The sequence below is a fragment of the Panthera pardus genome, unplaced genomic scaffold (genome assembly GCF_024362965.1).
Source record: "Panthera pardus isolate Hobbes unplaced genomic scaffold, ASM2436296v1 HiC_scaffold_19, whole genome shotgun sequence".
Lineage (NCBI taxonomy): Eukaryota > Metazoa > Chordata > Mammalia > Carnivora > Felidae > Panthera > Panthera pardus.
The window spans coordinates 7,989,796-8,017,377 of record NW_026526754.1 but is presented as its reverse complement, the minus strand read 5'-3'; the positions used below and the strand labels follow the sequence as shown (position 1 = coordinate 8,017,377).

General features: G+C 38.7%; 1 protein-coding gene across 6 annotated transcripts in view; it reads right to left on the bottom strand.

Annotated features, from left to right (window-relative positions):
* NFATC3 (nuclear factor of activated T cells 3) overlaps positions 1-27,582 on the bottom strand; it is a 135,769-nt gene that overhangs the window by 18,247 nt on the left and 89,940 nt on the right. For 4 of the 6 annotated variants that reach the window (XM_053906581.1, XM_053906582.1, XM_053906577.1 and 1 more), the window contains 3 exons: positions 26,773-26,828; positions 25,629-25,755; positions 13,513-14,520 (listed from right to left, as the gene is read on the bottom strand). In XM_053906581.1, the coding sequence (XP_053762556.1) occupies positions 13,513-14,520; positions 25,629-25,755; positions 26,773-26,828 (1,191 nt within the window). The remainder of the gene's footprint in view (positions 1-13,512; positions 14,521-25,628; positions 25,756-26,772; positions 26,829-27,582) is intronic. The other 2 variants (XM_053906579.1, XM_053906580.1) reach the window with 1 other exon arrangement.

Sequence of the window (27,582 nt, the reverse complement as noted above, 5' to 3'; positions counted from 1 at the left end):
AACTAGGTGTAGAGATTAAAAATTTAAAAAAAAAAAAAAAATCTTAAAAAAAATAAAAAGAGAGTGAAGAGAGAGCACAAAGAGTGGGAGAAAATTTTTGTAAATAATACGTCAAGTAAGAGATGAGTATCCAAAATGTATCAAGAACTCCTACAACTCAACAACAAAAAAGCAATGAGAAAATGAGATTTGACTGTTTTCCCAGAGAAGAAATAGAAATGATTAAACAAGAAAAGACCATGAGAAGAAAAAAAAGAAAAAAGAAAGAAAGAAAGAAAAGCTTATGAAAAGGTGCCTAGCATCATTAGTTACTAGGGAAATGCAAATCAAAATCAGAAAGAGATACCACTTAATATCCATTCAGTATGGCTATTATTATTTTAAAATGGAAATTAATAAGTGCTGGCAAGGATGTAGAGCAATTCGAACCCTCAATACACTGTAAATGTAAAATGGTGCAACCACTGTGGGAAAAACACCAATTCCTCAAAAAGTTGAACAAAGAATTTCCATATAACCCAACAATTCCACTCCAGTACCCAAAAGAATTGAAAAGAGAGATTCAAAGAGATACTTGCACACCAATGTTCACAGCAGAGTTATTCACAACAGTCAAAAGGTAGAGACGAATGTCTTTCAACAGATGAGTGGATAAACAGTATGTGATTACACATAAAATGTTAATATTATTTATTCATAAAAAGGAAAGAAATTCTGATATATGCTTACAACATGGCTGAACTGTGGATACATTATGCCAAGTGAAATAAGCCAAACATTAAAAGGACAAAAGTTGTATGATTCCACTATTTACATGAGATACCTTGAGCAGGTAAAGTCATAGAAACAGAAAGTAGAAGTTACCATAGGCTGGAGGTGGGGAGAATGAGAGGTGGGGAGAACTGCTTAATGGGTACAGAATTGTTGTTTAGAGTGAGGCAAAAGTTCTCAAGATAGTGGTGACAGTTACATCATACTGTGAACGTACTTAATGCTACCGACCTGTACACTTAAAATGCTAAATTTTTGGTTATGTACATTTTACCACATTAAAAAAAATTTCAAACACAAATCTTGGGTTTTCTCATAGGAAAACACTATATGAAAAGACTGAATTAGGTTTTCACAGCTCTAACCATTAACTCAAAGCAAGACCTGACAGATGTAACTTCCTCTTACCATTTTAAAATCTGGAATACAGAATTTGTTCCTTTTTATCTCAAAGTTTTAACAAGTTAACTATTTACAAATCCTGGGGTGCCTGGGTTAAGCATCTGACTTCAGCTCAGGTTATGATCTCACAGTTCGTGAGTTCAAGTCGCATATCGGGTTCTCTGATGTGAGTGGACAGCCTGCATCGGATCCTCTGTCTTCCTTGCTCTCTGCTTCTCCCCTGCTCACATGCACTCTCTCTCTCAAAAATAAATAAACATTAAATAAATAAATATTTACAAATCCTGAAATATGTTTGTGGAAAGATGAGCAAAATTTCCTACTTGTCCAAGCTGCCTCTCCACTTGACTAAGCTGCTTTCTTTACCCACCTAATCAATATATAGACATTTCTGGTTTATACAAACAAGGCCATGGCCTGGTGGGCATGTAAAAATAAAGGCTTTGGAACGCTAGTTTCATCCTTTACAGTAATGGTGACCCAAAGGAAGTCATTTAATCTCTGTGAATCTGTTTACTTATTTACTCAAAGAAGGTAGAATCTCCTGAAAGGTATGTGCAGTCACTCTACAACATTATAAAGAAACACAATTATAATATACTTAGATTGATAAAAGCAAGACAAGTAACTTATCACTTAGTGACCTCATCTAGTGTCATGGCTTCAAATACCATCTGCATGCCCTCAACTCTCAAATTTGTATCTTTAGTCTAAAACTCACTTCCAAACTCTAGACTCATTCATCCAACTGACTACTTGATTTCTCTACTTGAATGTTCAACAAGTATCTTAAACGCAACACAACCAAAACTGAACACCTGATCTTTCTCCAAAGCTTGCTTCATCTATAGCCTTCCCCATACCAGGTGATGGCAACTCCATCTTTCCAGTTTCTCAGAAACAAAACAAAACAAAACAACCCTTGGTATCATCTTTAACTTTTTCTCTCATACTTTATATGGAATCTGTCAGGAAATGCTATTGGCTTTGTCTTTAAAATACATCCAAAATCAGACCATTTGAAGGCCCCTTATTTCACCACCAGTCTAAAACATCATTTCTGGCCTAGATTACTACAATAGCATTTTACCTGGCCTTCTTGTTGCTGCCCTTGCTTCCCTACAGTCTTTTTTCTAACCAGGATCAATTTCTCAGACATTCCACCAAAATAAATTCCTGATCAATTAAAGATTTACAACATCATAGAAGCTATGGGAGACAAAACAAATGATTTATAAGTTATATAAATGCAAAAAAAATTCTTTATGTAAAGAACTCATGTTACCTTGGGGAAAAACTTTTGTCAACTCCTAGCTCAATGAGGTAAGGAACCTAAGACATAAAGAGCTTCTATATTCTATAAGTGAGTAAGAAAGGATTAATAATCAAATAGAAAAGTAAATAAATACTATCAGAGATCACAGATTTGTGACAAAGATTTTCTCTTAAGCACATGAGAAGGTACACAAATCTTACTCCTAAATGAAGTATAAACTAAAATTATACTGAGAAGCAGGTACCAGGGTGGCTTAGTGGGGTAACATCCGACTCTCGATTTTGGCTCAGGCCACTATCTCACAGTTGGTGAGATTGAGCCCCACATCAGGCTCTGCACAGAGCCTGCTTAGGAGTCTAACTCTCCCTCGCTCTCTGCCCCTCCCCCACTTGTGCACACTTGTGTGTGCGCTCTCTCTTACTCAAAATAAACTAAAAAAAAATTGTATCAAGAAACTATTTTCCAGTTATCCCACTGGCAAATAAGATGTCTGACAGCAGAATGTGCTGGTGAAGATACTCTCTTACAATGGCAGTGGCAATGTAAAAAAAATTTTTTTAAGTGACGTGCCACATTTTTTTTAAAGTTTTATTTATTTGAGAGAGACAAAGACAGTACAAGTAGGGAAGGAGCAGAAAGAGAGAGGGAAAGAGAATCCCAAGCAGGCTCCATGCTGCCAGCACAGAGCCTGACTCAGGGCTTGAACTCACGAAACTGTGAGATCATGACCTGAGCCAAAACCAAGAGTTGGATGCTTAACCAACTGAGCCACCTAGGTGCCCTATAAATTGGTAAAATTTTTATGAAAGACAACCTGGCAATCTTTCTCAAAACACTTCTAGGAATTTATCATATATACAAACATACACAGATGTCTATAAAAAGGTAGGAAATGAAATCTGTAAAAAGTTATTTATTATACTTATTAAATAGATAAAAGTACAGTTCTGAAAAATGTCCAAGAGTCAACATATAGGAAAAGCAAAATGCTGAACAATACACATACTATACTAGTAAAAATAAGGAAAAAATGTACACAATTGCTTACGAATGCATAAAATACCCCTTTGGTGACAGCCAAGCAATTGGTAACCCAACTGTCCATACAGAGGACAATTAGGTACCTAGGAGAGAGAATTTTCACTATGTACTTTGTTGTACCTTTAGCATTTTTTTTTTTTTTTTGAGAGAGAGAGAGAGAGAGAGAGAGAGAGAGAGAGAGAGAGAGAGAGAGAAGCAGGGCTCACGGGCTCGTGTTCACATGATGTGGGACTTGAGCTCACCCGAAGCGGGGCTCATGCTCACCCAATGTGGGATTCGAACTCATGAACTCTGACATCATGACCAGAGCCAAAGTCAGATGCTTAACAACTGAGCCACCCAGGCACCCTAAAACTCCCATTCTACATAAAACCATCTACAGATGCTTTTAAATACACAATATGATTATAAGGGACTTAATTTATTACGATTCTTATAGATGTAAAGCTAGATTGCCTGTACCCAACACTCTCAACCCTATCCTATCTTCCACCAGAACTTAAAGAGTTTCATACTTTTCTTCCTGACCAGATAGACAGGCTAACGGTAGGTAATGTAAAAAAAAACAAAAAACAAAAAAACCAAAAAAAAACCTTTTTAAAATCAGATATCTTCAGAGAAAAGCTGTTTGAGTATATTTAATCTATGTTTTATCAAAAGCTAAGATCCATGGCAAGAGGTTAACCCTGTCACACAAAGCCACAGAACTATCAATTCCCACCAAACCATAAAAAGCTGAACTGGCCAGCCTAAAATTATTTCTTTCACTTAAAATATTTTTCTCTTTGTGAATGATCCATCTCCAAAGGAACTCAAAAACAAGATATAAATTTTAAAACATAATACATTTTTAGACACTGGTTTTGTATCTTACACATGGAAGACACAAGGAAGTTACAATTTTTTGTTTTTGAATGTTTATTTTTGAGAGAAAGAGAGAGCGCATGTGCACAGGAGTGCAAGTGGGGGAGGGGCAGAGAGAGGGGGACAGAGGATCTGAAGCAGACTCTGTGCTGACAGCAGCAAACCCCATGTGGGGCTTGAATTCACAAACCACAAGATCATGATTTGACCCAAAGTCAGACACTCAACTGATCAACTGACTGAGCCACCCAGGTGCCCCAAGAGTTACTATTTATTGTGTTTATAAAGGTGAGATTATAATCAATCATAGCTATTTCAGAAACCACTGAACATTTCAGACAATCTAAATTTCAGGCAGACTTGGATTCAAATGCCAGTCCCAGTGTTTGTAGCCATATAACACTGGGAAAATAGTTAAGCTTTCTGAGCCACATCTCTAAAAATAAAGCTAATAATTCACTTTTCATAAATTGTTGGGAAGAACTAATGAGCTACTACTATACTACCAAAGAGCTCAAAAAATGATTATCAAGAAATAGTAACCATAATTCATTTTTTAAAGTGTATTTATTTTTGAAAAAGAACGAAAGCCCAAGTGGGGGAGGGACACAGAGAGAGGAGGACAGAGGATCTAATGCAGGCTCTGTGCTGACAGCAGAGAGCCCGATGCAGGGCTTGAACTCACGAACCAAGAAATCATGCCCTGAGCCAAAGTCAGATACTTAACTGACTGAGCCACCCAGATGTCCCTCATTAATTATTTTTAAATATAGTTTTTTTTTTTTTAATGTTTATTCTTGAGACAGAGACAGAGTGTGAACAGGGGAGGGGCAAAGAGAGAGGGAGACACAGAATCTGAAACAGGCTCCAGGCTCTGAGCTGTCAGCACAGAGCCTGATGCGGGGCTCGAACCCATGAACTGTGTGATCATGACCTGAGCCGAAGTCAGATGCTTAACCGACTGAGCCACCCAGGCACCCCTAAATATAGTTCTTAAAGTTAACTCCTTTTGAAGGCTTTTTCATTTTTTATTTGAGAGAGAGAGAGAGAGAGAGAGAGAGAGAGAGAGAGAGAGAGTGTGAGCAGGGGAGAGTGGCAGAGGGAGGGGGATTGAGGGAGGGAGAGAGAGAGAGAGTGAGTCTTAAGCAGGCTCCACACTCAACAGAGCCCCACTTGGGGCTAGATCCCATGACCCTGGGATAATGATATGAGCTGAAATCAAGAGTCAGGTGCTCAACTGACTGAGCCACCCAGGCAGGCACCCTTTTGAAGTCTTTTGATATGCTGTGATATATGCCAGTTATTTAGTGGTAGCCTATCTTGGGTTTTTCCTAGTTTATATACAAATTTGTGTCAAGTTGATTCAAAGAAAAATTTTTGTTCGAATGGAGTACAGTTAATTTGTGTCTATGGAGATTACAGACACACTTGACATAAGAAATAAACGATCTTTTCTGGGGCACCTGGGTGGCTCAGTCGGTTGAGCGTCCAACTTAGGCTAAGGTCATGATCTCACGGTTTGTGGGTTCGAGCCCTGCGTCGGGCTCTGTGCTGACAGCTCGGAGCCTGGAACCTGCTTTGGATTCTGTGTCTCCTTCTCTCTCTGCCCCTCTTCCACTTATGCTCTGTCTCTGTCTCTCAAAAAAAAATAAATGTGAAAAAGAAATAAAAAATAAATAAATAAAAGATCTCAAATGCTTGCAGTTGCTTAAAAAATAAATAAATAAAAGATCTCAAATGCTTGCAGTTGCTTCATTGGTTCTGAAATTAAACTTTCTTATCAAATGTCTAAGAGTTGCTATGTCTAAGGTCCTGAATCCCCATCATGGTCTGTTCTGTATGAGCCACTATCCAAAGCCTACCTGGGCATTATTTATGGAACTTTCCTACCTCTGGAATTATTCATCATAAATATGTTTGATGTTCGGGAGTACATGCATGCTTCCTAGACGAGGACTCATGAGTTATCCAGAGTCCCAGTTAAAGGAGAAGGTTCAGGGGCACCTGGGTGGCTCAGTCAGTTAAGCGTCCTACTTCGGCTCAGGTCATGATCTCGCAGTCTGTGAGTTCAAGCCCCGCATCGGGCTCTGTGCTGACAGCTCGGAGCCTGGAGCCTGCCATGGATTCTGTGTCTCCCTCTCTCTCTGACCCTCCCCCGTTCATGCTCTGTCTCTGTCTCAAAAACAAATAAACGTTAAAAAAAAAAAGAGAAAGTTCAGTACATTCTACCTCCCTTTTACCTCAGTGCCCCAAAGTGATTAAATACCTCATTTGTGGCCCATTCTCACCATCAGCTATGTATGGCTTTATTTCATTTTACTTAAATACAATAAACAGCAGTGAAATTAATATCCAACAGGTAGAAAAGAACACTGACAATATTTACCTCTGCTCCTCATACCAGCCTCTTGCTTTCCCCATCCTTAATCTTGTGTTCATCATTCCCTTGCTACTCAAAAGTAGGCACTCCTGCTTATCACTTATATACTGAACTGCAGTATCTGAGGTCACGTCTGGAGTTCCTGTTTACAGTCAAGTTTGTAATTGCCCTACATTTAGGATCAGCAAGTTATTGCACAGAGCCTGCAAGTGTCAGTGTCAGTTTTCACCACAGCAGTAGGTCAGGCTATATTTAACATGGAGCCTCTTCTCTGCTGAAAAGCTGCAGCTGCAGCTCTCTTAGTTTGTGAACAAAGGAGGATGGGTGGGAATTCAGGGACTCTAATGGAAAGCTGTAACGGGATTCAGCTCAATCAGAAATTAAATGGGCCTGTATTTAAAGGTGAAAGACAGTCTAGTTTAACAATACTATAATCTTAATTAAAATGCTTAAAACACACCTGTGACAATTTCTATATTTCTGTACTGTTTTAATATGTATCATTTGGTCCAAAGACTGGGACATACACCCTATAATGCACAAGGAATTTTTAGGAAAAATAACAACTCCAGACATACAAACTGTAATATGTGAGTAGAAACTCACTGATAATTTTATAGATGTAGAGAGCACACTTTTTTTAAAATAGGAAATGTATTTTTTTTAATGTTTATTTTTGAGAGAGTGGGAGTGGGGGAAGGGTGGAGCGAGAACTCATGAACCATGAGAACATGACCTGAGCCAAAGTTGGATGCTCAACCGACTGAGCCACCCCGGCACACCAAGAGCAGAGTTTTCAAGCAGGGGCAATGGTACATTTAGGCAGCAAAGAAAAAAGAAATAGCAAGAGTTTTGAACAATGGTCGAATTCGTTGAGTACATGTTACAAACTTCCAAGAGGACTTCTTGAAAGAAAACATCACTTGGTAAAAATCAGTATTCTGTTGTTATTCCCCCGAAGATATGCTTTGAGGAGAGAGCCACTCTATGCTGAAATGGACTCTTCTAAGTATGGAATATGAGGGGCCAAAATCACTTCCATGAAACTGAAAGAGGATAATTGTAAAGTTTAGTCTTGGGTTCCAAAACCAACATATGCAAAAACCCAAGGGGTAGGGAGTGGGGAGAGAAAGGATGTGATTTAGCATTACTTATGACTCACTAAATCAACAGTAAGATGGAGCTAAGAAAATCCCCTGACCTCAGGCCATATTGATACAATAAAGACTTCTGAACAAGGAAGGTGATAGTCCCAATACACTCTGAGCTGGCTACAGTATGCTCCCCTACTTCATAACAAAAAGGAATTAAAACACCAGGGTTAAGCAGAGGGTGGTGATGGTGCGGGAAAGGTGAAGTTGCTGGAGTGTTTTTAAGATGGGGAAAGAGATCAGATTTCACAAATGTGAAGGGCTATTACAAGAAGGATTAGGTTTGTTTTGCATGATTCCAGAGGCATCAGAGCCCACATAAAATAAGGGTAGCCAGAACTCAAAAGGCCCAGAGATGATCCAAAGAAGGTAAAAAGGAAGAGACGAACAGGAATACAGTATCACTAAAGATACCAGAGTATGAACCCTGGTGTCAAAGAGGAGGAGAGAGAACTGTAGTGGCAGAGAGTCTTTTAAAATTCTTTTATAGTGAGAATTTAAAACTACCCTGGTCCCTCTCACAAACAGAAACTCTATGCAGAAAATGGCTGTTTCTTTCACATATTTGGCTTGCTCTACAGCAGCAGTCTCAATTCACAGACGGATAACAAACATGAAAAACACCTAAAATACTGAAGCAGGAACCAGGAGACTTGGGTTTTAGTCATGTCTTTTTTTTTTTTTTTTTTTAAAGAGAGTGAGAGCGTGAGAGTGGGGACAAGGGATAGAGGGGGAGAGAGACAGTCGTAAGCAGGGTCCACATTCAGCACAAAGCCCAATGAGGCGCTCGAACCCACAACCCTGGGATCATGACCCGAGCTGAAATTGAGTCAGATGCTCAACCCAGAGTCACCCAGGTGCCCTGGGCTTTAGTCTTTATATGCTATTAACTGTGTGTTACCCTGAACGAAAACCTTAGGCTCTGTAAAACTCAGATTCTTCATCTATAAAATGAGAGAGCTGTATGAGAGGTATTTCTAGCTCTGTAAGTCTTCAATTTCTGAGCTTAGGGGCACTAATATCTTCTCTATTAAATGTCACTAAATTTATAATAAAAAATTAAGGTGTGAATGTCCACATTTCTAAAAGTCACAAGTAATGACTGAATGATTCTTGACTCCATCTTATTAAAAACTGCAAAATAGGGGTGCCTGGGTGGCTCACTCAGTTAAGCATCCAATTCTTGATTTCAGCTCAGGTCATGATCTCCCGGTTGGTGGGATCAAGCTCTGTGTCGGGCTCTGTACTGACAGCATGGAGCCTGCTTAGGATTCTCTCTCTCCCTCTTTCTCTCTCAAAATAAACATTAAAAAAATCGTAAAATAAAAAGGATATTTTATCTTTAATCTTTTAAAATCTCTAATGGGATTTTTTTTTAATGAGGGTTAAATAAATATAAAACAGAAATATGCTTAACACAAGTTATTAGGATTAGGGGCACCTGGGTAGCTCAGTGGGTTAACTACCCAACTTTTGTTGATTTCGGCTCAGGTCATGATCTCACAGTTCCTGAGTTCAAGCCCCGCATCAGGCTCTGTGCTGACAGTGCAGAACCTGTTTGAGATTCTCTTTCTCTCTCTCAAAAATAAGCAAACACTTTTTATTTTTTTTTATTTTTTTTTTCAACGTTTTTTATTTATTTTTGGGACAGAGAGAGACAGAGCATGAATGGGGGAGGGGCAGAGAGAGAGGGAGACACAGAATTGGAAACAGGCTCCAGGCTCCGAGCCATCGGCCCAGAGCCTGATGCAGGGCTCGAACTCACGGACCGCGCGAGATCGTGACCTGGCTGAAGTCGGACGCTTAACCGACTGCGCCACCCAGGCGCCCCAAGCAAACACTTTTTAAAAAGTTCTTAGGATTAGTATATTTAACTAGTATATTTAAGTATATTTAAACTAGTACATTTAAGTTTATTTAACTAGTATAATACAAATTAAAAAAAATTATTTGTGTCCTCTAGTTGTAGAGTAGAAATTAATATTTAACACAATATAGAAAAGTTAATATAAAATCTGAGCTTAGGCTAACTGCTAAGTTCACTTTAAGTGCTTCTAATCCTTTTTGGGATGTTTCATGGCTTCCTTTTAAAGGTAGCCAGAAAGGGGACATTAAAATGCTAGGAGTGCCAGGCCTATGAGATATGTTGTTGTTTTTCAATGACTTTATACTAAAACTTTGCAGAACTGTAGGGTTTTTTTTAAACATTTAAAAAATATATTTTTATTTATTTTTGAGAGAGAGAGAGAGAGAGACAGACGGAGTATGAGTGGGGGAGGAGCAGAGAGAGAGGGAGACACAGAATCCGAAGAAGGTTCCAGGCTCTGAGCTGTCAACACAGAGCCCGACGCGGGGCTTGAATTCATGAACCGTGAGATCATGACCTGAGCCAAAGTTGGACACTCGACTGGCTGAGCCACCCAGGTACCCTTGTAGGATTTTTTAAGTACCTAGAATTTTACCTTCAAAGGCAAATCAAAATAACATTATCAATGAGTTAGTTGGCAAATCTCTTACATCTAACAATTCAAGGTGCCCAGGACTGCATTTTCGTCCCTGCCCCCTTTAATTATTGCTAGCACCACTGAGGTTCTGTCAAGTCTCATGATAGGTGGCAAAGAATTCAATAGCCAGTCTTCATCCTCTGTAGGGCTACAATTTGGGAACTTTACTTGATTGTGTGGCTTATACAATGAATGGAGCAAAAATGAAGGTTTTTTTTATACGTGCCCTCATAGGCCTCATCAGCAACACATTTTCACATATTCAAAAGGTGAAATAAAATTTTAACAAAACCTTTCTAGAAGGTTCCAGTTTGTTGCCCCCAAAATATCACTCTATCTGTGATAGAGTAAGTTCCACCACCTTTGTCCTTTTTTGGTTCATTCGGAAAGAAAATGAGCTAGAATACACTTTGAGATGTGTTCAATGAATCTCGTGCCTTCAGTTCCATCACAAATGGGTGGTAGGTTATCATTCAAGGTCTCAACCCTTGTTTCAGGGATTAAAATTCTAAACATACACCCTAAAAGCATGATGAATAGTCTAAAACTGCTGCAAGAATGAATAGGTAACATTTTTAAAAGCCTATGTTCAATTGAAAATCTTTTACTTATTTCAAACCTGTTTTGCATCAAAGTAGAAGCCTCCTCTCTACCTGGTGCTCTAAAGTATGACACTTATGCCAGCTGTGCAGAAAAAGCACAGCAAGACACTTATACAAGAGCCATCAAGTACTCCCAATACAAACATGACAGATCAGGTACAGTTGTGAATATGTGTACATGTAGTGAAGTTCTGCACACATGTTCCTCTAGGAATTAAAAAAAGCTTGAGGGACCTTCTTTAGTAGAGTTCTAACCACCATGGCCTGCTGTTGCTGGAAGGCAGCTATACTGCTGCAAGAAAAAGACCAGAATGAAAAGATCTGATTCCAGTCTTAGCTCCTACTTAACAGACGTGTGACCTTTAGAAAGCTCAGTTCTTTAAATCATCACTATCTAGGTCAGAGACAGGATTAATAAGGATCAAATGAAATAATGAATAGGAAAATACTATTCAAATTGTAGATGATACTTGAGTTTACACATATACAGTTGACTCTTGAATAACATGGGTTTGAATCATAAGAGTCCACTTACATGTGGATTTTTCACAGCACAGAACTGTAAATGTATTTTCTCTTCCTTATGATTATTTTTTCTTTTTTAAATTTTTTAAATGTTTACTTATTTTTGAGAGAAAGACAGAGTGTGAGCCAGGGAGAGGCAGAGCGAGAGAGGGATACAGAATCCATAGCAGGGTCCAGGCTCTGAGCTGTCAGCACAGAGCCTGATATGGGGCTCGAACTCACGAACTGTGAGATCATGACCAGAGCCAAAGTCGGATGCCCAACGGACTGAGCCACCCAGGTGCCCCTCTTCCTTATGATTTTCTTAGTAACACTTTCTTTTCTCTAGCTTACTTTACCATAAGAATATAATATAAAATATATATAACATACCAATATGTGTTAACTGTTTATGTTATCAGTAAGGCTTTCAATCAACTTTCAATCAATAGTACACTATTACTAGTTAAGTTTTTGGGGAATTGACAGTTATATGTGGATATTTTGACTGAGTGAGGGTAGGTGCCCCTAACCCCCAAGTTGTTCAAGCGTCAACTGTATCTTATATTTACACACAAATTACCTGGCACATCCCCTTGTGGCTTTGAAAGCCATCTTTTACTATGCCATTTACCCACTGATAATCATGCTTTCCCAGACACAGCTGTTTCTGCTTATGTTGTCTGATTTGCCCTCTGATACTCATTTACTGAAAACATATACTCAATCCTCTAAGACTTGGCTCAAATGTCATCTCCTCAGGGAACCTTTGCTGAATCCTTCTTCTTCCTTTTTTTTGAATAAGCTCTAGGCCTGATGTGGGGCTCAAACTCACAACCGCAAGATCAAGGGTCACATGCTCTACTGACTGAACCAGCCAATCGCCCCATTGCTGAATCTTTCTTAAGGAATCTGTCACATCTCTCAGATGATCTCCTAATATGCTTTTTTTAGATCTTGGTTATAAGTGTCCCAGACCCACTGTGCTATAAAGTCAGCTATGTACTGATCTGGTGGAAGCCCTGGGAGTGGGGATGCCACATTTTATTTACCTTCCTTTCCCCTTATGTTTGGAATCTGGGATGTAACACCAGCTTTGCAACTAAGCAGTAAACCCAGTTCCTCCACATGTGTAAAAGAGATGGCTAACAAAGAATTACTTTTCTATACAAAAAAGTACAGATTCAGAGAGAGAATTAAATTTCTATATCGATGTTTTTAGAATTGTTAGAATTTTCATGATGAACAACAGTTACAGGTAGCTTTCACTAAATTCCTATTTAGGCAAAACTTCACTACCACATAAATGATACAGCCAAGAATAAACTCTAAGTCATTACATGAAAATCCTATCTTGGGGAATTTTCAATTATTGAAATAATTAATATTCTAGAGTTTGTTCTCTAATTTAAAAAGAGGTCTGTATACCAACTTGCTACATTTATATAAATAGCTTCTTTTTATCCTGGTGCCAACAGCTGTACCAGCTACAGCCAACCAATCTGGTCTTGCACCATCACCACTATCTGACTCAGCAAGCTGGCAGAGCCAGAGAGCAACAAGTTCTTTACTTGTGTGAGTCTCAAGGACAGGAACTCTATCTAAACATATTCCTAGTATTCCCAGCATCTAAATCGGTGCCTTCCAAATAGATGGCATGTAGCAATATTTACTAAATTCCATTTTCCAGACACTGTGACCAACTGTATGTTCTAAAAGAAGAGATGCCCAATAAATCTCATGTCCTTAGTTCCATCACAAATGGGTAAGAGACTATGATTCAAAGTCTTACTTTTTGCAGTAGGTATTAGTGGTAAACTAGATTTCAAAGTATAAATTTTCATGTCTATTCTCAGTCTTTAACATATTTCTAGTGACAACAACTATTAAAGAAAAAAAAAAAAAAGCCCAACCATAGGCCATATGCCAATAAGCAATCCATGGTAACTTTTTTAAGACTATCAGAGAAGAAAGTTCCTGGATCTTCACTGCTTGAAGAACAGAAAGATGAACTTACCATCATCTAAAGTGATGTCCTGTAGACCAATTGTTGAAAAGTTAGGTTCCTGCTCTTCAGGTTCAGGCTTAATGTTCACAGTTGCCTCATCAGGTGGAAATGAAGCTGGATCACACAAATTGTGACATATTAAGGATGAAGGTGCAGAAAGACCTCCCTGGCCTGTACTTTGTGCTTGAGTTGAGTGCTGTCCAGAATGCATTCTGGTGGCTAGAGATGGTGATGAGGCAGTTCCTGAGCTAGGAGATTGGTAAGGCATAGGCTGTAGCTGAGGAGATGGTGGCCCAGAAAGTGGTGAACTAGCCAGGGGATGAGAGGCTACTGGGGAAGCTGCTGTACCAGACCCTGAATGTGAAGGACCATATGTAATGGGCTGTAACTGAGGGGGAGGCTGGCCTGCGACCTGGTCAGCCCCTGGAGAAGAAAGAGATCTCTGTCCTGTGGTTGAACAATGGTATCCCATTGACTGCAGATGAGGCAGGGTCTGTACCGAATGAGGTGTGTGGGCTAAGAGATGTCCTGTTGGGCCTGAATTTGAAGAATGAAAAGGTATGGATGACGATGGTTGACAGCCAAGATTTATTAAAGTAGGAAGAGCTGCATCCTGTGGAAACAAAACCGGATCAAATTCTTGACTAGAGGCAGCATTAACTGGAAGACAAGTTGGTCCGTTGTACACAACATTAGTTTGCATAGGCTGATAGGAAGACCCCACAGGAGGTGTTGGTGTGACTTGAAAAGGCTGGTGCATGACTGAAGAAGGTAACATATGCTGCTCTTTACCAGCGCTTTCATCCCTACACTGCAACTGTGGCAGATGAGATGAAGTTACCATGGATGCATATGTTTGCTGGATGGGACAAACCAAGCTTCTCTGTGTTGACAGTACACTGTTATGTGGGTGTCCTGTGTCTGAAGAAGGCCTCTGGGTCTGGGCAGGATGAGGCACAGACAATGACGGAACTGAAGACAAGTCAACCTCTTCTTTGTGTTCTTGCTTCATCAAAACTAAAAAGAAAATGATTAAAGCAAACGTTATTACATAATACATACAATGATTATCAAAGGACTTCATTCTAGGCTACATAACTATAGCATGTATCCAAGTCAGGGGTTAAAAATTCAAATGCCTTCGAAAAAAATTCAAATGCCTTCAGAAAAGGCAAATAACATAAAATATGTGAAGTCAGCAAGCAAAAGACAACAGGGAGTGGTTCTTGTTCTAAAAGTATTCACATTAAAAAAAAACAGTACCACATAGAACTCTATGAAGAGATGTGGAAAGACCTCTAATACGTTCCTAAGTAACAAAAAAAAGTGAGGTGCAGAACAATGTGTACATATCACAATTCTTTTAAAATACAGTGTATGTGTGTGTGTATATATATATATGTATATGTGTGTGTGTGTGTGTGTGTGTATATACACGCATATGTACATGTACACATGTTTTTGCTTATACAGGTATGGATACACAAACCTGGTAACTGCTGTGTTTACTGCTGGGAACAAAACTAGGTAACTAGGGAATAAGAGCAAGAGGCAGATTTACTTTTTACTCTGTAAATTTTTGTGCTAGACTAGCAATACACAATCTCAATGTTTTTTGTTTTAATTTTTTTTTAACGTTTATTTTTGAGACAGAGAGAGACAGAGCATGAACAGGGGAGGAGCAGAGAGAGAGGGAGACACAGAATCGGAAGCAGGCTCCAGGCTCCGACCTGTCAGCACAGAGCCCGACGCGGGGCTCGAACTCACGGACCGTGAGATCGTGACCTGAGCCGATGTCGGACGCTTAACCGACCCAGCCACCCAGGCGCCCCACAATCTCAATGTTTTTAACCAAGTATATACATTACCTATTTAAAAATAAATGATTTTTATGGGGCACCTGGGTGACTCAATTGGTTGAGTGACTGACTCTTGATTTCGGCTCAGGTCATCTCATGGTTTGTGAGATTGAGCCCTGCATCAGGCTCTGTGTTTGGGATTCTCTCTGCTCCTCCCATGCTCACCCTTCTCTCTCTCTCAAAATAAATAAATAGGGGCACCTGAGTGGCTTAGTCAGTTATGCGTCTGACTTCAGCTCAGGTCATGATCTCCCAGTTCGTGGGTTTGAGCACCTTGTCGAGCTCTGTGCTGACAGCTCGGAGCCTAGAGCCTACTTCAGATTCTGTGACTCCTTCTCTCTCTGCCCTTCCCCCACTCACACTCTGTCTCCGTCTCTCTCAAAAATAAACATTAAAAAAATTTAAATATTTTAAAAAATAAATGAGTTTTTAAGATACCCCAAACTCTACAGCCTAATAAAAAAGGTTGAATTTGCAATCTCTGATCTGAAACCTACCAGTCCACTGTTTTTGCATAATGCATCATATACCAGAGATCATGAATCTAATATTCATAGAGCTTCTAGTTTACAACAGTTTTCACATGTACCTCATCTGAGGAACCTCATCTGAGGCACCTCATGTGTACCTCATTTCATCCTCAACCATCATCAGGTACATTTACAAGAGGAATAATGAGTGATCAAAAAAGTACTGGGATGCACAAAAAAACTGTCAGAGCTAGTAAACAAATTCAACAAAGTTGCAGGACACAAAATCAGCATGTAGAAATCGACTGTATTTTTATAGACTAGCAATACACAATCTGAAACAGAAATTAAGAAAACAACCTCATTTGCAATAGCATCAAAAAATAAAATACTAAAGAATAAATTTGACCAAGGTAGGCAAAACTTATACACTCATAACTACAAAACAGTGCTAAAGAAATGAAGGAAGACCTAAATACATGGAAAGATACCCTGGGGTCATGGACTGAAAGACTTAATTAACCACGAAGAACGCAACACTCTCCAAAACAATTTTCAGATTCAATGAAATCCCAACTATGTTTTTTGCAGAAACAGACTTATCCAAAAATTCATACCAAATCCCAAGGGACTTCAAATAGTCAAAAACAATCTTGAAACAGAACAAAGACAGAGTACTCACACTTCCTAATTTCAAAACTTACGACAAAGCTACAGTAATAAAAACCAAGTGGTACGGGCCTAAGGACAGATGTATAGACCAATGGAATAGAGAGCCCAAAAGGAAACCCTAACATAAACAGTTAATTGCTCTTCATACAAGGGTGCCAAAACTATTTATTGGGGGAAAGAACAGTCTCTTCAACAAATGGTACAGGAACAATGGGACATCACATTCAAAGTAATGAAGATGGAACCTTATCCGAGAATCATACACAAAAATTAACTCAAGTGGATCAAAGACCTAAACGTAAGAGCAAAAACCAAATTCTAAGAAAAAAACAAAGGGCAAAAAAAGCTTCATGACATTGGATTTGGCAATGGTTTCTTAAGTATCACATACCCTGAACATACAGACAACAAAAACAGATAAATTGGACTTCATCAAAATTAAAAACTTCTGACCATGAAAAGACACTATCAAGACAGAGAAAAGATAGCCCACAGAATGGAAAATCTACTTGCAAATAATATTTCTGTAAAGGGTTTAATATCCAAAATTCATAAGAACCCCTACAAATGCCAACAACAGGACTGAACCAAAGACTTGAGTGTGACCCCAGGACTGATCTAGATGGAAGTGTGTGTGGGTGGGGGAAGGTACCAGCTCTCTTCTCTAGGATTGCTAATTATGAAGATGAAACAAACCTAGAGATGCCATGTAAGTAAAGCCTGCCCTAGAGCAAAGCCAACAGAAAGAAAAGCAATGTTAAGATGAAGAGAAAGCCTAAGCCCTGGGACCACATTGCTTGAGCTGAAGCATGCCTAAAGCCAGCATTCCAATTAACTGTCCAGTTACATGAGCCAATACAATTTTTCTTGTTAAGCTAGCTTGAATGGAGTTTTTGTCATTTGTACCCAAAAGTCCTAATTCACTTCAAAACAACCTTTAAGAGGCAAGGATTATTATTACCCCTGAAGACACTAAATCTCAAAGTGGTATCACAAGGACCTGAATCCAGGTTTTTCTGCCTTCAAAGTCCATGCTTTTAATCACTGCACTATACTATATTAACAAGAAAGATTATAGTTCATCATTCCATCACACAAGCAGAGGCTATGAATACCAACCACTATCCTTTATCACATCAAAAAATGTATTTAAGATGATTTAAGATCTACCTGGTGAAAGGACTGCTTAACATAGAAATCAATGTATTTTGCTTATTTAATATGTTTATCAAAACAGAAAAGAACCATCAGTTAATTTTTTGTATGTCAAAGCAATGGACTTTATTGTTTCTCTTGGGCAATACTTCTTCCAGTCCACTTTTCTAAAAGTTACCAACTTTATCCTCCTACTGAAGTACTATAATTCATTTAAAAATAATTTTCCTGGGGCGCCTGGGTGGCTCAGTCGGTTAGGCGGCCGACTTCGGCTCAGGTCATGATCTCACGGTCTGTGAGTTCGAGCCCCGCGTCGGGCTCTGTGCTGACAGCTAGCTCGGAGCCTGTTTCAGATTCTGTGTCTCCCTCTCTCTCTGACCCTCCCCTGTTCATGCTCTGTCTCTCTCTGTCTCAAAAATAAATAAATGTTAAAAAAATAAAAATTAAAAAAAAAATAAATAAAAATAAAAATAATTTTCCTAGGGGCGCCTGGGTGGCTCAGTCGGTTAAGTGTCCAACTTTGGCTCAGGTCATGATATCACGATCCGTGAGTTTGAGCCCTGCGTTGGGCTCTGTGCTGACAGCTCAGAGCCTGGACCCTGCTTCAGATTCTGTGTCTCCCTCTCTCTCTGACCCTCCCCTGTTCATGCTCTGTCTCTGTCTCAAAAATAAATAAACATTAAAAAAAATTTTTTTAAATAATTTTCCTAAATTGACATCTCATTGTTCCAAGTTTGTATGAGTTAAACTAACATAATTAAAATTTTCATGATCTTCACTAAAATGTAAGTACTTCATTTTATGTCAAAAGAAAGTAACAGTGAGAAGCCAAGCATGGTCAAACCTCATCTGGCCATTTAACAAACCCATCAAGTACAAGTCTCCTCACAAAAGCATGTTCTCAATCTGAGGAAATGAAAGTAAGATTTAAAATAGCCCTGAGGTGACTGGGTGGCTCACTCAGTTAAGCGAACCAGGTCGCTCGGCTCAGGTCATGATCTCATGGTTTGTAGGATCGAGCACTGTGTGTGGTGCTCTGCGCTGATGGCGTGGAGCCTGCTTGGGATTCTCTCCCTCCTTCCCTCCCTCCTTCCCTCCCTCCCTCCCTCTCCCTCTCTCTCTCTCTCTCTCACACAAAATAAACAATGTGCCAACTGGTGAGCCTACTCCTAACAATGAGACAACACTTAAAAGAGAAAAAGTGTATCATGAGTCTTCTTATTGCTTCTGCACCAAAGTTAACATTCTAAACTAGGCTTCCATCCAGTTTCTGATTCTTGCTCAGGTATTTCAAGTGTATTTCAAGTGTGGTTCACCATATCTAACAACTCCAACCTCTCTAATGTTTTGGCGTACTCACTTTTTTTTCTGACCTTAGCACAACTAGAACTTTTCCCCTGGACTATTGGATTCTTTTTTCCTCTTCTACTTCAGCTCCTACTCCGGTCCCAGGAAAGTCACAGTAAATTCCATATGCAGAGTTACATTTCTATATAAAAGAGGGAGAATATGCAAAAAAGCCTACTCTCATCTTAATTAATCCTGAATGGAGCAGGTAAGGCCCTTGGTTACCTAAGTGACTGGTTGTCATGCACTAAAAAGGAGACAGAGGGACTAAAAACTGTAACATAGTATCTTTTTTTTTTTTGCATGATCCAATCTTTATTTTTATGTTCCTGACCCACATCTGTGTACTCAGATTGAGAGTTCTGCTTTCCTAAATTGAGTATACTTTCACTCTGCCAAATCAACTGTCACTTTTTGTCTATAAAGGATTAAGACTCCAACCAAATCTAAGAAGTCCTGATTGACAGTCTATAGTAATTTATTCTTATTTGGAGGGAAGTACAGTTAAAGAGACCGTACATAACTAGAATGAGTTGAATTTTAGAAACAGATTAACTCTACCTTTTGTGTTAAATATCCTCATTCTCGGGAAAAAAATCTCCTGGTCTAGTGCTTTTGAAACCATAAGAAGCCTCATTGTCTTCTTCAAGTAGTGGATGTAGAAGAGTAGCATTCAAAGAGCTGGAGCTCTCTGGATTTCCCCCTTCTAGTACAACCAGAGTATCAAAGCTAGATTTTATCCTTTTTATATATTGCCTTTTTGCCTAAGATTTTGTTTGGGGAGTAAAACAATTTAAATTTGAAAAACCCTGCTTTAGACTTATGCCTTCATTGTATAGAGATTAACCAAGAGGGTACAGTCTATGGCAGAGCTGAGTGTGACCTAACTGTAAGGCAGGCTTTCTCTCCCAAATAAAGAATCACAATCCAAAAGTCTGTCCAATCAACTATTTAGAACATAGAATACACTTTCCTACAGGTAAAATATTATACATGAAAGTTTATCTCTAATGTTGTCCCCTAAAGCCCCACTAGTCTAAAACTAGAGATCACATGGTACGTCCAGTCACAAGTAACTACTGCTAGGCCTCAGAGGGAGGTATATTCCCTCAAAAGCTTCAGGGATACTGGGGTGGAAAAGAGGGCTCCCACATCAGAAGGTCTGAAGCTAGTGGCTGGGCAGAAATTCAGGTAACGCCACTAAGGAAGGGTTCTGTAATTAGGGTAATTTGTGAATCATACACATAATACTGGGAACAGTCTTCAAATTACTAAGTAAACTTGACTATTGGACAAATAGTGCTAAATGTAATTTCTTTTTTTTTTAATGTTGCAATTTCTTTGTTTTTTAAGTTTATTTTTTTCTAAGAGAGAGAGAAAAGCCCAAGTAGGCTCTGCACTACTCATCCTGCACTACTCTGCACTACTAATCCCAATGCAGGACTCGATCCCACAACCATGAGATCATGACCTGAGCCGAAATCAAGAGTTAGATGCTCACCAACTGAGCCACCCAGGTGCCCCACTAAATGTAATTTCTAATTAAAAAAAAGTTATAACAGGGGCACCTGGGTGGCTCAGTCAGTTAAGCATCTGACTTCAGCTCAGGCCATGATCTCATGGTTCATGACTTTGAGCCCCACATTAGGCTCTCTGCTGTCCATACAGAACCCACGTTGGATCTTCTGTCCACCCTCCTCTTTCTGCCCCTCCCCCACTTGCTTCTGTGTGTGTGTGTGTGTGTGTGTGTGTGTGTGTGTGTGTGTGTATGCATGCACTCTCTCTGAAAATAAACATTTTTTAAAAATTTTAATAAAAAATAAGTTATTACACCTGAAAGTGACAAAGTATTGTACATCAACTATACTTCAATGATAAACGTCAAAACAAAACAAAACAAAAAACTCAGAACAGTTAGCCATTTGCAACTGATTATTCTTTCATTGGATATTTATAGTGGTCAGACTGCTACTGCTAGAGGGTTGTCAAAAAAGTAACAAATGGACAAATCCTTGAATAATAAAGAAGCAACTTCTGAATATCTAAAATTTTTGTAAGTAAGATTTAAAAGAATTGTCAGAAACAAAAAAAGGCTAAAATCTTTAATATAAATAGTTCATACAAATTAATACAACAAACAACTCTAATATAAGTATCACAAACTAGAATATGAGAAGCTATTAAAATTCTATAAAACTCTATCTGTTCATGAAGCAAAATAAAAATGTTTAGGTTACAAAATTAGTATACTGTATACATTTTGGTCCCATTTTTATTAAAAAAAAACTTTTTTAAATGTTTATTTTGAGAGACAGACAGAGACAAAGACAGAGCATGAGTGGGGGGGGCAGAGAGAGAGAGGGAGACAGAGAATTCGAAGCAGGCTCCAGGCTCTGAGCTATCAGCACAAAGCTCAACATGGGGCTCGAACCCATGAACCATGAGACCATGACCTGAGCCAAAGTCAGACGCTTAACCGACTGAGCCACCCAGGCACTCCCAATTTTTATTTTAAATTGTGTCTATAAATGGATCAAAAGGATCTAGGACAGAATAACAATTTCAGAGTGGAAGACAATTTTGGGTGTTTGAAATTATTTCAACTTGTCTGTTTTAAAAAATAAATTCACAGGAATATATTTGCTTTTGTAAAGATTTTATTCCAAATTTCACTTTAGAAAAAAATGAAAAAAGCCAAATGCTACAGAGAAAAGATAGTAATCAACCAGAACAAGGGCTGTCCAAACACTTCTTGATCTATTCTTCCTTCTGTTAGTGTGTGCCACCTGATTTGTATTTTGTCAATCATAAGCCCAGTGATGACAGTTGTAGTCCAATCCAAAATTCTTTCTGCACTCTGGGGCCCCAATGATTTCCATTCTCATATAGAATGCCCTCCAGGACTCTGCCTTTATGTTGTCCTCCCAACTCATGAGCTGATAATGTAAGGGCATTACATTCTCTTTGTTCAATTACTACCATTATGATGGTAGCAATCAAAACCTCTATTCACTTATCCTGAGCTTTTTTTTTTTTTTACTTTTTTTATTTTTGAGAGACAGAGCAGGAGGATGGCAGGGGCAGAGAGAGAGGGAGACACAGAACCCGAAGCAGGCTCCAGGCTCTGAGCTGTCAGCACAGAGCCCAACGCAGGGCTCAAACCCATGAACCGTGAGATCATGACCCAAGCCAAAGTCTGACACTTAACTGATTGAGCCACCCAGGCACACCTCTGCCTTTTTTGTTTCAACAGTCCCAGAAGCTCCTCTTCTTTCTTATTCAGGTTAGATTCTATAGTCTCTCATCTCCACAGCATTTGATAACATTCTTGGACTGTATGTCTTTAATAAATATCACCCTGGAGGAACCCTACTATTAATATTTTAACACCTGCCCTAAAGAATCTGAGTGCTGCTTAAGAAAGTTACACAGCCGGGCTAATTAATATTCATAAATTCATTAATATCAACATTAAAGGTACCCTGTGATCATGCCCAGAGTCCAATTATATTTCTGTGGTAACTTACTCCCCCCTTTCTTTACAACTATTTCAAACTTGTCCATATTCTTCAAACTGCCAAAACACCCACACTTCCCTCTACTCACAAAAGACTGCATGTCATTCTTTAAAGAAAAAAAAGTCAATGCTATTATATGGAAACTCCCTAAACTCTCCACTATTAAATTTATAAACCTAATATATATCCATCTTTTTCATCTTTACCTTCCCTCCTTTCCTTCTCCCAACTAAGGCCCATTCCAACTTTTATATTTGAAATTATATTCCTTCCCACCTTTCTCAGAAACCTGATATGCTTTATTATCATTAATGTTGTCTCTTCTGTATATTCAAAACGCTCTAGTTATCTGAAGCATATTTTTAACCTTCTTGGGTCTCTGCCATACAAATCTCACTCTCCATAGTAATCTGAGGAAAGACTACACTGGTCATTGACATCTTATAAGAAAACAGTAGAAATATGAGAGAAATGATTTTAATTTTTAATTTTTTAATGTTTCTTTATTTTTGAGAGAGAGAGAGAGAGAGACAGACAGACAGACAGAGTGAGCAGAGGAGGGGCAGAGAGAGAGGGGGAGACACAGAATTCGAAGCAGGCTCCAGGCTCCATGCTGTCAGCAAAGCGCCCAAAACGGGGTTCAAACTCACAAACTGTGAGATCATGACCTGAGCCGAAGTCAGATACTCAACCGACTGAGCCACCCAGGCACCCCTATTTTATTTGTTTTTTGAAGTTTGTTTGTTTGTTTATTTATTTAAAGAGAGAGGCAGAGCGGGAAGGAGAGAGAATCCCAAGCAGGCTCTTCACTGTCAGTACAGAGCCCGATGTGGGGCTTGAACTCATAAACTATGAGAACGTGGCCTGAGCAAAGTCAAGCAGGCACTCAACCGAGCCACCCAGGCGCCCCTATTTTTAACTTTTTTTTAATTGAAAATATTTGACATATAACATTGTGTAAAATTTAAGGTGTACAAAATGTTAATTTGATACATTCATATATTGTAGAGAAAATGATTTTATTTTAAAGTAGGCTCCACACCCAATGTGGGGCTCAAACTCACAACCCTGAGATCAAGAATTGCATGCCCTACCAACTGAGCCAGCCAGGTGCCCTGAAAAAAAATTTTTAATACATATTTGATCATGTCACCTCTCCGTTAAAGCTCATTTCTTACAACTCTTTTATTCTAAAAAAATTTTTTTCTTAAACCTTTATTTATTTTTGAGAGAGAGACAGAGTGTGAGCAGGGGAGGAGCAGAGAGAGAGGGAGACACAGAATCCGAAGCAGGCTCCAGGCCCTGAACTGTCAGCACAGAGCCTGATGCGGGGCTCGAACCCACGAATCATGAGATTATGACCTGAGCTGAAGTCGGACGCTCAACAGACTGAGCCACCCAGGTGCCCCATTTTAGAACTCTTAATACTCCATTATCCAACCAACCACACGACCTTCGTATATGTTGCTACCTTTAATTGGAATGTTTTCCCCCTACAGCCAGATAGCCTGGATTTAAATCTCACCTCTGCCACTTACTAGCTGAGTGACCTTGGTTCACATATTTGCAAAATGGAGAGGGCAATATTACTTATCTGAGATGTACTCTAGCTTAACAGTTAGGAGCCCAGACTCTGGAACCAGATTGCCTGTGCTTGACATGTGGTTCTAAGACTGTGAGACTCTGGGCATATAACTTAGCCACTCAGTTTCTTCTTCTGTAAAATAAGATAATAACCTACTATAAAGGTCTATTATGTGGATTAAAAGAATAAATACACAAAGGGCTTAGACAGTATTATTTTTACATACATTATATATACCATATATAGAGTATGTATATATACGTATACACACACACACACACACACACACATATATACACATATATCCTGGTTTTCTCAAGCAGTTAACCCAAGCAAGGGTCCCTCTGTTATTTTTACCTATAGTATTGTATCCCTTTTAATCAGAGCCCTTATTTCAGTTTCTAATTATATACATTTGTTGGTAATTAATTTATTGATCCACTATATTATAAGTTCCATGAAAGAAGGAACTGAGAGAGGTTTTGTCCACTTAGGAGGCACCCTCAAATACTTACTGAATTAATATTGAAATGACTAACCAAAATCTTTCAAAAGGGTTGTATTCTATTTGAAAATGAATAGAAATATTTTATTACCAATAATGTATTAACATGATCAAGTAATATTAATTTTCAGATCTGGGAATATAAATGGCCTTTAGAGGCTTAAAGTGGAATACAGCCAGGCTTTAAAGAATATGAATGACAAATAAGTGATCATTAATAACTAGTACCTTCTCAAATTTAAGTGTTTCTGTTTTTCATTTACTATAAACCATTTAAAAGTTTTTGCAACAGGGGTGTGTGGGTGGCCAGTCAGTTGAGCATGTGACTTCAACTCAGGTCATGATCTCATGTTTCATGAGTTCAAGCTCTGCACTGACACAGCACCTAGTACAGAGAAGGCCTCTAGAAATATCTGTTCTCTAACTACGTAAACATCAGCATGAATTACTGCATATAATATTTATGTGTTACCACCAAGAGCTGGAAAGTTACAGCATTTGAATTGCTGCAGAAAGAGGTATGGCAGCCTCCTTTGTTAGGGCACATCTATAAAACCAGAAACTCTGGAATCGACTTTATATAACCCACAGACCACAGTATACTACAGTTGCTACTTGCCAAATGAAAATCTAATGAGAGATTTTTCATCTGACTGGAAATGCTTGAGATGAACACACTGCCTTCTTGCAGTGTGCTAAGGGCACAAAGGAGTTTCACAAATATTCACAAACACCTGCCCTTACTGTAGCGCTGGGGATTTCTGGTAGCTCCAGATAAACGACTTAAAATCAAAATTCAACCTTCTAATCTCCTTATAATAAATAACTACAAAATAACAGCTAATATCACATCTAATATTTAAAGTCTACACGAACTTTACAGACGAGGCATATGTTAGGATTTTTACTGATTATAAGTACTCTATTGTAAACATTCTAATACAGGTTTCATTGAGTAACTTTTTATTCATTATGAAAGCAAGCTCTGTGGTAAACCATCACAACTCCCCATACCTGGTGTATAAGTAAAACGTTGAGACTGGCTTTTTTTCCTCTTGCCATTGCAAAGATAAAAGTGCACCTGCACTGCAGCTGTAACTGCTGGGTTATGATATGGAGGAACTTCAAGGACAATGTGAGCCTAAGGAGCATGGAAAGTAGTAAGATTGTGTTACATTCAGAACTAAAAATGAAATGCACCTGCTAAACTCAGCACAACTCATGAGGCTTAACTACCCAGTGTCTCCCATCATAGATCATTATGCACATCAATTGGTCATGTAAGTCATCTGGAGATTTACTCTATGAAACTCTAGTCTCAACAGAGATAAACTCTTGAAAGTAAACCATTAAAGGAGAGATTGCCTTTTAGTCATCCAATTGGGTTTCTAGTTGGAGCAGAAATAAAAACAGTCTTATTATGTACCATGTAGTGAGATATTCTGCACTACTGAATATTACACGTTACTATGTATCTTAACTGGAAGTCTGTCCTGGTTTTCAATCAGGTTTAATATTTCCTCAGTTGTGTTATAATTTAGATTTCTTACCTTAAATTTGATATTCAGAATGTTCGAAACTAGCAATATAAAAAATTCATTTCCATATAAAAAATAATTTTACATAAGCAGAGTGAAACTGCAATCCTTAATCTAATTTCTCCAGGTCTCTGGAGAGCACTGTGGAAAGTGTTATTCTCTACCCCACAAAAAATTCTGTCTCCATTCCAATCAGGATGAAGGGACCACAGTGTTTAGTGTTGAATCCCGGAAGGCTTACTGCTGAAAACTTGCAAAAATTGTGCTAAATACACAAACTCCTTAGGGCTTGTTCTCTCCCTATTTTTTCCCATTCTATGTGGGCTTTACTGAATTTGATTTTTTCACTGAATTCAGAGAAATAAACTAATGATAACAGTAGTAAGAACCTTTTAATTTCTCCTTTCCTATACACAAAAAAGGCAAAGACACCAATTGTTTATCTTTCCTAAACTTTAATTTTAGAAAAAGGAGAGTACCTATTTCATGTCCAAACTTCTAAAAATTCTAATTTACTTTTCTATTACTCATTAGATAAAAGACTCCTCATCTATAATATAAAGTAGCATTATCCAATGTTCTAAGCTTCTTAAATGTTTCTAAAGAAATAAATTTCTTACCCCTTGACATTTTTCCCGGATTATTTTCCCTTCTACCTCCCACTGAGGTCGTCCATCTATTAAAAGAAACAATTTACAGTTAAAAGTAATTCAAGTCAGAAAGTATATAAACAAAATCTAATGTATTTAGTATCACAAGCTTATTGGCAAAGGGAATCTTTTCCTCAATGACTTCCATTATGAAAATAAAATGTGTACCCATGAGAAAAAATGGGGAGAAAGACTTTGGGCTGCCTTAGTTAGCAGGCCTCACAGTTTATTTATGTTGGAAAATCCTCTGAGAGCACCTTCACCAAGTGGTAGCCAACTCCTGCTTGTATGCCTTAGGTAATGGGAAACTCACTCTCTCACCAAGTAACCCATTTGATCTTTGGACAATTGCTGTTTGAAAGCCCTTCAGGACAGATGAAATCTGCCTCCTTCCAGTATCCCACCACTGGTTTAAGAACTACTCTTTGCAGCCCCCCAATCCAAAATATTTTGAGTGGTTTTCTGAGACAGTATTTAAGATGTTTAAAAACAGCTATGTTTGGGGGCCCCGGGTGGCTCAGTCAATTGAGCATCCAACTTTGGCTCAGGTCATGATCTCAGGGTTCATGAGTTCGAGCCCCACATCAGGCTTGCTGTTGTCAACACAGAGCCTGCTTACGATCCTCTGTTCCCTTCTCTCCCTGCCCCCCACTCACACGCACTCTCTCAAAAAAAAAAAAAAAAAAAAAAAAGCCCAGCTATGTTTACATGTGTCTCCTTCTACTGATTAACACCCCCAGTTCTGCATTTACATCTTACACAATATTTAGCCTTCCTGCC